We start from the raw sequence: 16,375 nt of genomic DNA, 5'->3' as shown, positions 1-16,375 counted from the left end.
TCTCGTTCCTCAGGTGTAAAATGTAGATAAAAATACATTTACCTCCTAGAGTTGTTTTGAGGATTAAAGGAGTTGAAACATGCAGAGAACTAGAATCGTGCAAGTACATGGTAAGTTCCAGTAAGTTCCATCATCATCATCATCACCACTACCATCATCATCAGAGAACATCAAGATTGCAACGGACCTAGGCATTTGCCTGGCTTGTCACTGATGTCTAGAAGGCCTACCGTGTTAGCTCCCACCCTGCACTTCTTCTGAGACTTTTCTTGTTTAATTTTATAAATATTGAGAATCTAGTAACTCATGCTTTTTACTTAAGCAGACAGGACTTGAGAACTAAAATTGGATTCTGCTCGAGGAAGGGAACAAGATATAATATCATGAGTTCTAGATTTAATTTATACTTTGACTATATTTTATTTTCCTATACTTATTTTCCTTTGCCTACTATTTTTTTCTATTCTATGATATATGTATTTCTGTTAGCTGCCTTATCATCAATAGGAAATAAATTTGATTAAAAATAAACCAGACAAAAATTAGTGTCTAAAATAATTATTTTTTGTTGTTGCTTTCTAGCACATGGTTGCACATACACACATATACACAAAATGATGGAAAGAAAAATAGAACTACATGGAAATCAGAACAGAAAGAATGAATGAAGTGTGAGGCTTACAGGAATGGCAGGTTGCACCGGTGTAACCAGTGTGTGCGCAGTTGCAGGAGAAGGTGTCCCAGGACTGGGAACATTCACCCCCATGTTCACAATAGCTGGGCAAACACCTAGAAGAAGACAGACACAGCACTATTTCCCACACTTGGTCATGATAAATGTGTATCTTAATATGTTGTAATGAAAGATAAAAACAGTGACTTGATCAGAAAAATTTCAACATGAACAAAAATTGTTGGGTCTGTCATCAAGGTTTCCAAATGTAATATCAATCATAGACTAAAAAATCCATTAGATGCTACCAACTGTCATGTATTTGTGACAGACAAATTTTCTACACATCTCATTACATCAGAAAATGTGTTTGCTTTTTCACAAATAAGGCAAGATTAATTTCATACATGACAGGGATATAAATTGCTTGCAATGGCCATAGACAGCACATTTCCTATCCCTGCTTCCATGTCCTTGCAGTGTGACCTATAGATACTTCCATCAAAAAGTATAGCTTACTTCACCTTGAATCTGGGTTGGGCATATGACCTGCTTGGATCAATGAGGCATTAGCAAACTAACACAGCAGAGGCTAGAAAAGTGCTTGGGCAGTGGGCTTGCTCTCTTGCTGAGTTTTGAACCCTGAAAGCACAACCACATGAAGAAACCTGAGCTTGTTCATGTTGTCTAGTCACCCCTGTAGGTTCAAACCACAGGACAAGTGAGTGAGGGGATTATAAGTCAACCAGCTGCCAGCTGATCCCCCAGGCAACCATAGATGCATGAGAGAGCCCAGCAGCAAATACAGAATTGTGAGATAAACAAACGTTGTTGTTTTCAGCTAGTAAGCTTTAAAGATAATTTATTGTGCAGCCAAAGCTAACTGATATATGTATACCACATTGTAATATGTTACCATGTTGACTTAGTACATAAGGAAACCTTTTAAAGAGAAGGAAGGAAGTCAGGAAAAAGGAGAAACTCTTTATCCATATAGCATCACAGTGCCAGGGGTTCTGAATGTCATCTACTTTAGATCAGACTGATGATGCCTCTAGGAATTAGATTTAGAGATCACTTAAGACTAAGGGATTTATTGTTATTTTTTCCCCCCACATAATTGAATAAACCACAAAATCACTCAGCTAAACCAAATAACCACTTATATCTCATGGACATTGTTACATCTCACTTTTTGAAATTGAAAGTGAGAGTTTAATGTTTGTTTATAAGATTAAATTTTTTAATTGCAAGAATGTTACTTAATTTTTTCATTATCAAAAAGAAGTGCTATTCTCAACAAAAGAATAGCAAATTGAATCCAAAAATGTATAAAAAATATATACAACATAATTGAGTGGAATTTATTCCAGGTATGTAAGGCTGCTCCAAAATTTGAAAAAAATAATTTGAAAATTAATATAATCTATCACATAAACAGGCTAAAGAAGAAAAACCATTTGGTCACATAAATAGATGCAGAAGAAACATTTGACAAAATCTAACACTGATTCACGATAAAACAAAAATAAAACCAACCAAACAAAAAACCTTGGCAAACTCGTAATAGAGAGGAACTTCTTCAACTTGATTAAACAAACAAACAAAATCTCCAAAACCCTACAGCAACATTATATTTAATGGTGAGAAACTAGATGCTTTCCTCTAAGTATGGGAACAAAGCAAAGACTTGCTCTCACCAGTCTTATTCAAACATCATACTGGAAGTCTTAGCTAATGCAATAAGACAAGAAAAGGAATAAAAGGTACAAAGATTGGGAAAGAAGAAATAAAACCATCTTTGCTCACAGATGACATGACTGTTTACGTGGAAAATCTCAAATAATCAACAAAAAACTTCTGAAACTAATAAGTGATGATAGCAAAGCTGCAGGATTCTTTCTTATAAATGAACAATGAACAACTGAAATTTAAAATGAAAAACACAACACTTACATTAGCATTATCCAAAAAAATAGAATACTTAGACATAAATCTAACAAAACATATACAAGATCTATATGAGAAAAATTACAAAACTCTGATGAAGGATAAAAAAGAAAATCTAAATAAGTGGAGATATTCCATGTTCATGGATAGTAAGACTCAAAATTGGCAAGATTTCAGTTATTCGCAATTTGATCTATAGATTCAAGGGAATCTCAGTCAAAATCCCTGCAGGTAATTTTGTGGATATCAACAAACTGATCCTAAAGTTTATATGGAAAGGCAAAAGACCCAACAAAATATTGAAGAAGAAAAAAGTCAAAGGACTAATAACACTACTCAACTTCAAGACTTACAAAGCTACAGAAATCAAGACAGTGTGGCACTGGCAAAAGAACAAATAGATTAATGGCACAGACTAGAAAGCCCAGAAACAGACTCACACAAAAATAATCAACTCATCTTTAACAAAGAAGCAAAGGCAACTCCCTGGAGAAAGGACAGTCTTTTCAACAAATAACTGCTGGAACAACTGGGTCTCCGCATGCACAAAAAATAATAATATAAACACAGACTTTACATCTTTATCAAAAATGAACTCAAACTAGATCTTAGAATTTTAAAATGTAAAATACAAAACAGTTAAACTCTCAGAATATAACATAGGAGAAGATCTAGGTGACCTTCGTTTGGCAATGACTTTTCAGATACAGTCCACAAAAGAAAAAAATGATAATTTTGACTTCAGTAAAATTAAAAACTTCTTTTCTATGAATGACACTAAGAGCATGAAAAGATTAGCTATAGACTAGTGGGTAACTTGCAAAACACGTATCTAACAAAGGATTCGTATCTAAAATATAGGAAGAGCTCTTAAATTCAACTATAAGGACATAACCAATTAAAACCCAGGGCAAAAGATCTGAACAGACACCTGGCCAAAGAAGGTATCAAGATTGCAAATAAAAATATAAAAAGTTTCCCAGCATCACATGTCAGTAGAGAAATGCAAATTAAAGCAATGAGATAACACTACAGACCTATTAGGATAGTAAACATCTAAACATGGTGTTTGACAACACCAAATACTGGCAGGGATGAGGAACAACAGGAACTCTCATTGACTGTTGGTGGGAATGCAAAATGGAAGACAGTTTGGCAGTGTCTCACAAAACTAAACATCTTCTTACTAAACGATCCAGCAGTTGTACTCCTTGGTATTTACTCTGATGAGTTGAAAATTTAACTTCCACACCAAAATCTGCACGTAAATGTTTACAACAGCTTTGTTAATTGCCAAAACCTGGAAGTAACCAAGATGTCCTTCAGTAGGTGAATGGACAAACTTGAGGTACAGAATATTATTTAGCACTAAAAACAAATGAGCTGTCCAGCCACAAAGGACATGGAAGAATCTTAAATGCATATTACAAAGTGAAAGGCTACGTAGAGCATGATTCCAACTATATGACATCCTGGAAATGGCAAAACTATGAAGAGAGTAAAAACATCAGTGATTTCCAGGCCAGGGGTTGGGGGAAGGGAGGGGGATTGAGTAGGTGAAGCATGGGAGATTTTTAGGGCTGTGAAACTATTCTGTACGATACTGTAATGGTGAAGACATAACATTATGCATTTGTAAAACCCCATAGAACTGTTTAACACAAAGAGTAAACTTGTAAACTATGGACTTTGGTTAATAAGAATGCATCAATATTGGTTCATCAATCGTAATAAATGTACAACACTGATACAAGATGTTAATAATACAGAAACTGTATGAGAGGAGACTGGGAAGAGAGGAGATAAAGGGGAGCTCTCTATACTTTCTGCAAACCTAAAACTGCTCTAAAAATTAAGCATATTAATTAAAAATGTTCATTGTGAGGGACTTAATACAGGCAAGTATATAAAACTAAAATGTATTCAAATTCTCACCTTAGAGAAGGAAAATATGTGTGCATAGATTTATAAATTTATACATAATTTTATATAAATGTTATATTATTTTTCTATTACTGCCATAACAAACTACCACAAAGTGTATTAAGAAAAAGAGAGATTCACACCAATGATAGGATCTCTGCTTAGAAGACAGGACAGTATGAACATACAGAGAAATACCCAGAGCGCAACATACAACCCTGTTTCATCCCAGTCGGCTCCCCAACAGCCACTTATCTGCAAATCAGAAAAGGTAAAACAAACATCGTTAAAAGGAAAGTAGGAAAAACAAAAGATGAAAGGGAGCATCTGACTATTTTATGATATTTTTTTCTCCTCTAATACTGCACAAATTACACTCCCAGACACTGAAAGAACTATTTTGGTTTTCTTTGGAAAACTATGGAAAAATTTCAACTGTCAGTAAGAACTGGAAATAGGCAAACTCACTTTTACTTTAAAAAGAAATAAAATGATATATAGTAGAGTTTTTGAAATTTTTCCTGGATATGCTTATTTTTAATTTCTGACAAATTTCAGAACAGTGTGTCAACCTTAAGATTGTGAATTTCAAAATCAGTTTGGGCCAGTTGGGATTCACATGTGGAATAAATGGTGCCCGACTTATTTATCTTTCTGGAGAGGTTTACTAGGTGAATGCATAGGATGGGGAATCCATACCTTGACAGTCAGCAAATTGCTATAACAGTCGAAGAACAGGACACTCTATAGCAAACTCACAGAGTATTAGGAGTGGTGGTATTTCAGATCATGTTACCTAAGAATCCCATTGGACTGAAAGGGTGGCTTGACCCGAGCAGGGCCCATCCCCTTTACCCCTCGCTTGAACAAAATAACTTCTTGCCCTTCTTTTTGACACGTTGGAACTCTCTAAAATCATACTAGAATAGATTCCATACTTTTTAACGCAGTGAAAATGACGGCTTTATGATAAAGAATATCATAGTTTACCTAGAAATGTTTTGGGATAAGATTTTTTTTTTCATAAATAAGAACTTAAAGTTTGTGGTAATTAATTCTCTTCTAAATGTGTTATTTTCTATTAAAAAGAACCCCAAGATGTATGATGCACAATGTCACATTTAGCATCTAGAAGATTAATGTTGGGTCAAAGGCAGTGGAAGTGAGGAAAGTGACCCCATCAGCACCATCCATGGCTGGGGGTGCTCTAGACAGCAAACACCTGAGCCTAAAAGGAACCTGAAAAGAGTTATGTAGCCTGAGTTACATGACATGAAATCCTAATGTCCAAAACCCCAAGGGTGTAAGACACGATCCCTCCTCACTGCTATGCCCTCCCCACAGCCTTGTCCCAAAGGACTGCACTGCCTTCCCTATAAAGTGTCCTCTGAGCCACAGGAAGACAGAGCGTGATGCACAAGTCCTTCTATGGCTCAGGAAAGTTTCCTAAGTACCCCTAGGATTTCAAACATCTTTTCAGCATTTGCAGTGTGAGGAAGGCTGCTATGTATCATGAATTATTAATTCCTGTGTCCAATGGATAGAAGTTATAAAGCTAGCTGCATTTTAATAATAAATCTCAGATTCACTGGAGCACATTAGGACTTGCTCTGGGCGGGCAGAGTGGGTGGCGGGCTGGGTGGATGGCTGCGTATAGTGCACAGCGCCCGAGGACAGCCCAGGTGTGAGTGTCTGCTTTGCTGCACTTTTAAGTGAATCTATTTCATGGTGCATTGGACATGCAGTTAGTAGGTATGGACTAAAGGGTTGAGAAAAAATTAATATTTTTAGTATTAAGAAGAATGGAGAGTAAGGACATGTCTTTAGATGTTGAACCATAAAAAATTACAAGTAGTGACTATATAGGCCATCCAAAGTGCCAACAGCTATTTTTATAACCACTTACAAAGTTGCCATGAGCCTCAATTTTATGGAAGATAACTTAATACCACAGATGTCTCCATAGACTGGTACAGATATCTGAAAATCTTTTAAAAATGTGATGTGGAAATTTTTCTATTTTGGTTACACACACACACACAGATACGTTGGTTTTTTGTTTTAGTTTTGAAATAAAGACCTTTATGCACAAAGGGGCAACCTTTATGTGAGATAAATATCGTGATTACATACGTGCTGTGATGGAGTTCTCCAAGCACTAAAATAACTATCTGTGAGCTTCCCGACTGAAGTGACAACCAGGCTACTGACAGTGAGCTGTGACTTCCCACCCTCCTGACCCACTAAAACCATTCCCATGGGTGAGAGGATATACTCTACCTCCAAGAGAGCATCTCTAACCCTCTCCCAATACCAAGAGTCAGGATGCCAGAGCTGGCTGCAATTATAACTTGCAGATGATGTTATACTTTCTATGCCAAAAAAATTTTTATAATCTGAAAATTAGGGTTGAGAGTTTTGTCTAAATTCTTTAAATCATTTTTCTTCCTCTACAAATGAATAGAATGTGAACATATGGCCATGGACATTTGCATTAAAGATCTCAAGTTCTTGTGAGTCAATATTTTACATACTGGGAATTTATGATCTTCTCACACACTGCTAGATTGCAGTGTAACTTGTAGTTAATTGGACACGACAGGGAATTTCAATTAGTGTTAAATTTGGATTCGATTTACTCCACAAAGGACTCTGTGCAGTGTGAACTTTGGAAAGGTGGCCATGTATGGATGTGTGAGGATATCTGGAGTGTGTATATTTATTCAACCCGAACTTAATGCACTCCTACTGCAGAGAGGTCAGACATACCAGTCACAGAAAAAAACTTGAATGTGTGATGGTTAAGCCATCCCTTTTAGCCAAAATTACTTAAAAGTCAGACATGACTAACAAATAACTTCAGTAAAGTTGCAATGCTTAGCAATTTTAATATGCTATTGTTTTAAAGTTTTGCCTTTCTTGCCTTCTTCAGTGAAGTGGTACCATCTTCAGTATGTGGTAACTGAATTCTCTCTATTCTTTACTGTGTTTCAAACATCACTAGAAATCCCCAAAGCTTCCACCTTTCTCAAAGGAAGAGTTACTTTTCATTTTTCCTGTAGAATAGGGAGTGTAAGGTGAATGCAGCTGACCACATAGAATTTTGATTTCTGGGTCCTCAATGATCTCTTTAGAATATTCTAATCTGTTTTGTGCAATGTTCGAATTTTTTAAAGTATATACTAATCAATAATTATAACAGCATCAATAGTATTCTGTGTGAATTAAGTAGCTTGGAGGCATACACAAGGAAAATTCATGAAAGTGTGTCTTCTAAGAAAATATCATTGGAAAGAAGCAATTATTTAAAGTTTGTCATTTTTGTAAATTATATTTACATTGAGTAAATATAATTTTTCCCTATGGAATGGATATCAGTAATGGAGAAGGGGCAAGAATATGCTCTTTTCCAGCGGTTCATTTGTTTTCAATCTACTATCAAAAAGTTGAAAACAGGTATGCTGACATGAGATTGCCTACCTGTCTGTGAGGCCACAGGTGTCTATCTGGAGGTCACGGTAACTCCCCAGCGCCCCCTGCTGTATGGAGATGGGATCCACCGCTTTGTCACCAATGGAGATGAGCCTCAGGCAGCCCTGAAATCCATTCAGGGGACTTGCACATCCAGGGTCAGAGCTGTTGTCAGGACAGCCTGAATGAACATGGAGACACACACAGGAGAAAATAAACAGTTATGAAAAAATATCGTATGGTATTTCTCATATGCAAAAATTGCTACCTCCCCCTGTTTGCAGACACCTGAAGATTAGACTTCCTACACCATTTGGGAAGGTCACATTACCCATGGATAGGGTGGTGGAGAGCTGACAAGAACAACATTTGTTGGTATTGGTAACGTGTAAAAATAATAACTAAAGCCAGGCTTATGGAGAGATGAGAGGAAGGGAAGATGTGAAATCTGACAAATAGAATTACTGTACATTTAATTTAAGCAGTTTGATTTCTTTTTTGAAAGCATACTCAAGAAATCACTCCTTTTAGCATGATGCTAAACTAGATGAACTAAGGGCATGTGATAGTAGAATCAGAAAAAAAGTTACAGGCACAATAGGACTTGCTAAATTTAAAATGCCTGAAAAATAATTTTAAATTGAGAATTGACCTGGACACCCTCCATTCACCTAAAAACTTAAATATCATCTGTATGTGCATGTGTGTGCAGGCACAGGCATATTTTAAAACACTTTTGATAATAACTGGTCTAAGAAATCTAATAGCAATTTATATTTACCTTTCTTTTTTTAATTAGACACTTTAGTCAAATATCTTTCAACATTAACACACAGACAAATTAACAATATCTCACAATGATATGGCATTGCAAATAATAGAGAAAAATAAGCAACACAGAATATTCTATAAAAAATGAGTTTTGATTAATTTCAAAATTAAGAGTTAAATTTTACAAGTTCTGCTACAGCCATTAATTGGTTTGCTGTAACTCACCAACCACAATTCTTATAGAGTGGTTTTGTTTTATCCTCCTAGGTTTCCCAAGAGACAATGCTCTTATGATTATGAGCAAGCACATAGCTTTGAAATCAAAATCAAAACAAGATGGGGTCCAGAACCACCTTCTCCACATGGGGGGCCAGCAGGGTTTTGAGTGCCCTCCTACCCTCCACTTAGTTGTCCCCTAAAGGAATCACAGGTTCTTAAATTTGTCTACGGCAAGATTGGCAATGTAGGAGAGGAAGGGGAAAGTTAGGGTAAGAGCATAATATGGGACACTTTACAACACACCTGGCTCAGGCTTTTCAAAGTCAGTATCAGAGGGAAGAGGTGGAATGGGAGACTTTTCTAGATTAAAATAAACTAAAAAGACATAACTGTTTGCATTGCATGAAGCTTGATTGGATCTTGATTCAAATGTTTAAAACAACCATAAAAACATCGTGGGGACAATTGCGATGATTATAGATTTGGTATTAGATTATTTTAGGAAACTATTGTCAAGTTTGTTAAGAGCAAAAATGATACTATGTAGGAGAATATCCATATTTCAGGAGATGTATGTTGAAATATCTCCAAGTGTAGTGTCATGATGTATGTAGCTTATATTCAATGGTTCAGGGGAAAATGCAAATATAGAAAAATGTTAATTATCGAACCTTAGTGGTATGCGTATGGGTGTTCATTGTACTTTGCTCTCCACTCTTCTGTGTGCTTGAAACTTTTCATAATAAAAAGTGGTGGAGGGACTTAGGTGATCCTCAAAAAATTAAAGAATTAAATGACTCCCCCACCACCACCATTTCGCACTCCTTTTTGGATTAAAGAAAACAAGTTATAAAGAAATAAAAAAAGAAAGTTAGGGTAGGAGGTTGCTGTCATTGTGAAACGTTTCTGTAAAAGGCAACAATTTAGGGAAATCTGCTGTACAGAGCCCAGACTCCATTATTCCCCCCTATTCAAGACTGAGGTTCTCCCCAGGATCTGCCAGGCTGAAGGGAGCTGACTCTCATAAGGCTGTGCCCCTCCGCAGGGACAACAGTGCCCAAGAATACAATGGAGTGATGCAGTGCAGTGGCAGAGTCCCATTTTCTCAACTGGGACCTCCCTGAAGGGCATCCCTGCTTCAGACTCCCCCTTGGCGTATTCAGAGACTTCTGTTGCAACTGCACTGCAGTTCAACTTGTCCCTCTGCCCATCCCAGCTGCTCTTTCAAACTTCCAGGTGTTGTTCCCAAGAATTACCCCCACTTAAACACCCACATGCAAATCTCCCATGCAGAGGCGGCTTCCTAGGGAACACAACCAACAGCCCTACATAGGACAAAAGGTAAAAGCATTTACTGAACTGAGTACTTCATTTTCATGTGCAAATATGAAAGAAGCACAACATTTTTAATAATTAACGTTGTTTTAATTCCCCAAAATTGTCAAGTAAATTTTGTTTCACACGAAATTTACCTATTTTATTTATGCTTTGCTTTATAAAATTGTGTTTCATTTACATCATTTCCACAACTGTTTTAACTTTTAGATACAATGTCATAATTATTCATCTTTTTGCTTTGTATTTTCCAATAATTTAAATATTCGGGAATACTTATGTTAATATTTACAGCCTGGGGTTTGAGGTTATTTTATCAGATTCTTATTTTTAAAATCGAATGGAATAAGTAATTTTATAAAGTAAAGATTTTGCTCATTGTACTTATGTGTTTTCCATTCATCTCTCTTTGTACTTCTGTCTTGAAATCACTGGTGTACTTTCAAAGAGCAAAAACTGAAGATAGAGCCTCTTCTTGTTCCTCCATAATAGATGCTAGCTTTCTACCTAAGAATTTTCATAAAATACACACAGTTTACCTTTACTTTTCTTTCAGTGACTGAGGCTTTAATGTTTTGTATTTCTGACAAATAGAATTCAAAACAAGCCAAGGCCTGCATCAGGTTGAAACCATTAAAGGCACAATGAAACCTCATAAATTAACCTCAATGGGATTTTGACATTTCAAATTTAATGTTATGTCATAAAGAACTGTTTAACTCTACAGCCTTCCTTTACCATTTTCTTGTCTTATCTGAAAATACACACATTTAATTTGTAAGAAAATTACTGAAGGGTTGGATGTATCTGGAAAAACTTGATATATCTTTTTTTTTTTAACATTTTTATTGGAGTATGATTGCTTTACAATGGTGTGTTAGTTTCTGCTTCATAACAAAGTGAATCAGCTATACATTTACACATATCCCCATATCTCTTCCCTCTTGTGTCTCCCTCCCACCCTCCCTATCCCACCCACCTAGGTGGACACAAAGCACCGAGCTGATCTCCCTGTGCTATGGGGCTGCTTCTCACTAGCTGTTTTACATTTGGTAGTGTATATATGTTCATGCCACTCTCTCACTTCATCCCAGCTTCCCCTTCCCACTCCCTGTGTCCTCAAGTCCATTCTCTATGTCTGTGTCTTTATTCCGGTACAGCCCCTAGGTTCATCAGAACCATTTTTTTAGATTCCATAACTTGTAGCTGTCCAGTTTTCCCAGCACCACTTATTGAAGGGGCTGTCTTTTCTTAATTAAGAAAATTCTTGCCTCTTTTATCAAAGATAAGGTGATCATATGTACATGGGTTTATCTCTGGGCTTTCTATCCTGTTCCATTGATCTATATTTCTGTTTCTGTGTCAGTACCATACTCTCTTGATTACTGTAGCTTTGTAGTATAGTCTGAAGTCAAGGAGCCTGATTCCTCCTGCTCCATTTTTCTTTCTCAAGATTGCTTAGGCTATCCGGGGTCTTTTGTGTTTCCATACAAACTGTGAAGTTTTTGTTCTAGTTCTGTGAAAAATGCCATTGGTAGTTTGATATGGATTGCACTGAATCTGTAGATTGCTTTGGGTAGTATAGTCATTTTCACAATATTGATTCTTCCAATCCAAGAACATGGTATATCGCTCCATCTGTTTGTATCATCTTTAATTTCTTTCACCAGTGTTTTATAGTTTGCTGCATACAGGTCTTTCACCTCCTTAGGTAGGTTTATTCCTAGTTATTTTATTCTTTCTGTTGCAATGGTAAATGGGCGTGTTTCCTTAATTTCTCTTTCAGATTTTTCATCATTAGTGTGTAGGAATGCAAGAGATTTCTACACCTTAATTTTGTATCCTGCTATTTTACCAAATTCATTGATTAGCTCTGGTTGTTTTCTGGTAGCATCTTTAGGATTCTCTATGTACAGTATCATGTCATCTGCAAACTGTGACAGATTTATTTCTTCTTTTCCAATTTGGATTCATTTTATTGCTTTTTCTTCTCTGATTGCTGTGGCTAAAACTTCCAAAACTATGTTGAATAATAGTGGTGACAGTGGGCTACCTTGTCTTGTTCCTGATCTTAGTGGAAATGGAGAAACTTGGTATATCTTTATATCTTATAGGTGACTTCTACTTACCGCACTTAGTCACTAAGAATGTTAGGATAAAACATAGGAAACCTTAAGTCAATATATAGTTTTGTGGAATCGCTGTTATTCCTTTTCTGTTTTCTTCCTTTTCTCCATATCACCAGCCTCAAACTCATCCAAAATACAATGTAGTATCTAACTACATCTGTTAGAAGAAAACAAAACCATATCCAGTTGTCACGGGGAAAGCTTTCTGAAAGCAAAACTTTAAAGAAGGAAAGTTTGAGCACTGAGTGCTCAATTCTCAGTTATGACATAAAGGTCAGGAAGTAGGGTATCACAGCCCAAGAGAAGCTCAGGGCAGGAGACACTCATTTGTCCATACAGATGGCTGCCCTGAAGCCCTGGTGGTAAAATGGCAGAGGACCATTCATCAATGACCTGATTTGGGATGGAGAGTGAAATGGACATTGAATAGTTATTGCTAAATTAATGAAAGATATCCATCATGACTGAGGGACTCAGAACTTTAAGTACCTCTGAGGATGACAGATAAATTGTCACTATGTCACTGCACCAGAATGGGTCCTCAGATGAGACTTCATTAGACTTGTCATAGGCTTGTTGGTCTGCTGATGTTTCACGGAAGGACACTTGGGGGATTTTGAACATAGCTTAACATTCCCTGACTCTGCAGTTCAAGTATGCTATTGAGTAGTACAAAGATTCCATAAAAGGGAATTTATTAAGAGCTTAACTTTCCACCACCCTTAATAGAAGGCACCAAAAATCTGTGTACAGTATACTATAGTGAAACTGCTGTTGAAAGACAAATTACAAAAAAAAGCACAGACTAAGAAAAGGCAGAAAAGGAAAATGAGATATCTAGATCACAGATCTCTCATGGGACGTTTAAGAAATGCTGCTATTAGTATATAGATGACCCTTCTCACAGTAAGAAAGCTGTGCTCTGAGACTGCCAGGCCAAAATAGAGACTTCCAGGTAGCGACAGAGCCCTGGTTTATGCTTCTGTCCTGAAATAATCACTGAGATCATCTCCTCCATTTGCTAAAGTGTCCTGAAATTATACGGTCACCCAAATAGCAAGCTGTACTAGTCTGCTTTTACAGTGAAACATTGCAATGAAATTTGACTGATCATATAATGATAACTGGAAACTTGTAGTTGACTATCCATCAGGAAAACCAGTAATGGGAAGGAAATCTGGTCAAGGAGTATTTCAGAACACGGGGTATTGTCTTCTGTGAAAAATCAGATATCATTAACTGGCTTTCACCTAGTTGACCCAGGAACACTGGCTTTATTAGTCCAAATATTGCTAGAAAGCATGGATTGGGTGAAGTTCACTTCCATGCCAACATCACACATATTCCAGTACTGTCAGACACTAATCAAAAAGATAAGTAAACAGATACTGACATAAGCTACTCTTTGGATTGAATAATTACCCAGACATTGGAGTTTTCAGGGTAGAGCTTCCACTCAAGCTGTAGCTGACCTGTCCTACTTTACCCAGAACAGGGCTGGAACGTCCAATGAATTATGGAGACAAAGGGGCCCTGAGCAAGGGTTCTACATGTGCATAAAACTTGTGACTATAATAAATCTGTTGAGAATCAGAACTCCATGCCTGTTGGTCCCAGACCTGTCTCTTCTGGTTTTCCTTGAGTAAAAATAGTATCCACCTTTTTATTTAACATTAGTAAATTAGTGTGTTTTGGTTTTGTTTGTTTGTTTTAGTTTGGCAAAGGCATTACTTGAATTTTTAAAATAGTACATATTCTTTGTCTAGGAAAAAAAGATGCTGCTGTGTCGATATAAAATGTACAGTTGACTAAGTTCGTTTGACTCAGTGGCTGAAACTGTTCTGTAGGAATCAACTGGATATTTATAGCCACGCGTATAGAGGTCACTCTAAATTTATACATTGGTTAGGAAGAAAGTGCTGTGACTGCAAGTTCTGTTTTTGCCACTCAGTGCCAACACAGAATTACATCAGAAAAATAGGAAAGTTGTAATAAAGAAAAGTCATTATACTGTCTCATGGAATGTTTAAACTTTGCAATTCCACTCATCTTAGGGACACTTTCTTCTTGGAAACTATATTAACAAGACAGCCTGCACATCAGCACAATTTTATGAAAATACACAAGAAAGGCTCATTATACATTTTTCAACACATTTCCTCTAGAGCTCTAGGGTCCTTTCATAGATATTAGTGGAGCCAACGGCTGGGTCTATGTGCACAACTGATGTGACAACTGGGTTCTTGAGCATTCATTCATCTTAACCATTGGAGTGTGGCACTAAAACCATGAAACTGACTGTTGTTTCACTAAATTGACTGTACTTGTTAGGAATGTCAGATAGTTTGTGCATGAGGAAAATTTAAAAATCACGGGCAAGATGGTTCTTAGCAGCTGTACCAATATTTATAGCATTTTTATAATAAAAAATGGGCACAATCAAAATGTCTATTAACATAAAATGGTGAAATAAGTGTGTAAAACATGGTATAATATGCATCAAAAAGCATACAGCCATGAAAATTGATTAGCTATTCATATCTATATGGCTGGACCTCAAAAACTAATGTAGAACCAAAAAAATGCAAGTCACACAAGAATATATGCAGGAATATCCTATTTATAAAGTTAAAAGCAAGGCAACACAAGAGAATTTATTGTTTATAGTTACCTACATACATGATAGATTACAAAGAAAAACAATACAAAGATTGGTTTAATAAAAGCAGGGTAATACTTAACTAGGGGAATGAAAGTCTGGAGGAGCAAGGGAAGATTCAAATGTGTTGTAGTGGTTAATTTTGTAGATGTGGGGATGCACCCACATATACTCTTTTAGGAAACAATAGTAGTTCTCTTAAAATGTGTGCATATGATCTATTTCATAGTAATGACTGACTCATGTCACATCAGTATGTAAATATTTATGGAACGTACCTACTCTCATGTAGCTGTGCATTCCACATTCTGAGTATGTAGAATGTTCAACATGAAAGATGATTCGAAAAGTACTTTTTTTTTTACTTTTTAATACAAAATGTTAAAGGTATTTTATTTTGTGTCATTAAACACTAGAGCACAGATTGTTCCTTCTGTATCTTTTAGTGCTTCAAAATCTTTTAACTTTTAAATTATAGCTCTTGGATAAATTCTTTATTTAGTTTTGAAGGAATCTGTTTCTCTCCAGAGCTATAAGGTCCATCAGAAGTGTAAAGTTTGAAAAGAGTATCTGGGTGAGAAATGCGCCACATTTAACAAGCAAGGAAAGAAAGCATTTCTGATCTTTTAAAGCTGCTGGCATGTTTCCACCTTTCACAGTAAAGGTTGTTTTAGGGGACTTGAAAGATTAAACAACCTGATCCATGGTTGATGTGCTTGTTGTCAGTTCTCAAGGGAGAATTTTATACTTTCTTGTTGGGCTATCAAGCTATCTCCACCATGATTCCAAACTTATTTTAGAAAAAAACAAGTATAAAGTGCAAAACAGCAATAACGTCAGAGAGAACTTCAAGCCAAGATTAAAAAATAAATCTTACAGGTGACAGTTCTAAGCTTCCAGCGGCTCAGGATTTTTCACTCGAATGCCCCAGGGATGGAGATTTATTACCTTCAGAAGTTCCCCCTCCCTGGTGGAAAAGATCCTGGATGGACTCAGGCAAAGTCCATTAAGCAAGCAAACACCCATACACTACAGTCCCGGGGAGACGGCCTGGTGCTGTCTTGGTAAAATCCATCACTAAGCAATGAGTGACATATTAATAGCCATTAAATTAATCTCTTCCTCTGTTGTATATAATGATGTCCTTTGTACAGGCAGTGGGAATAGAATGTTTCTTAAATTTAAAGTGCAACCACCTGGGGATCTTGGTGAAATGCAGATTCTGGTCAGGAAGTCAGGGACAGT

At 36.5% G+C, this 16,375-nt stretch overlaps 1 protein-coding gene across 3 annotated transcripts in view; it reads right to left on the bottom strand.

Annotated features, from left to right (window-relative positions):
- The window catches only part of LOC112390847 (contactin-associated protein-like 3), a 184,079-nt gene that overhangs the window by 56,226 nt on the left and 111,478 nt on the right, over positions 1-16,375 (bottom strand). For all 3 annotated transcript variants that reach the window (XM_024731938.1, XM_024731939.1, XM_024731940.1), the window contains 2 exons: positions 8,027-8,198; positions 683-789 (listed from right to left, as the gene is read on the bottom strand). In XM_024731938.1, the coding sequence (XP_024587706.1) occupies positions 683-789; positions 8,027-8,198 (279 nt within the window). The remainder of the gene's footprint in view (positions 1-682; positions 790-8,026; positions 8,199-16,375) is intronic.

Source organism: Neophocaena asiaeorientalis, unplaced genomic scaffold (genome assembly GCF_003031525.2).
Source record: "Neophocaena asiaeorientalis asiaeorientalis breed wild unplaced genomic scaffold, Neophocaena_asiaeorientalis_V1.1 scaffold160, whole genome shotgun sequence".
Lineage (NCBI taxonomy): Eukaryota > Metazoa > Chordata > Mammalia > Artiodactyla > Phocoenidae > Neophocaena > Neophocaena asiaeorientalis.
The sequence above is the reverse complement of the archived record's forward strand: the minus strand, read 5'-3'. Positions and strand labels throughout refer to the sequence as shown.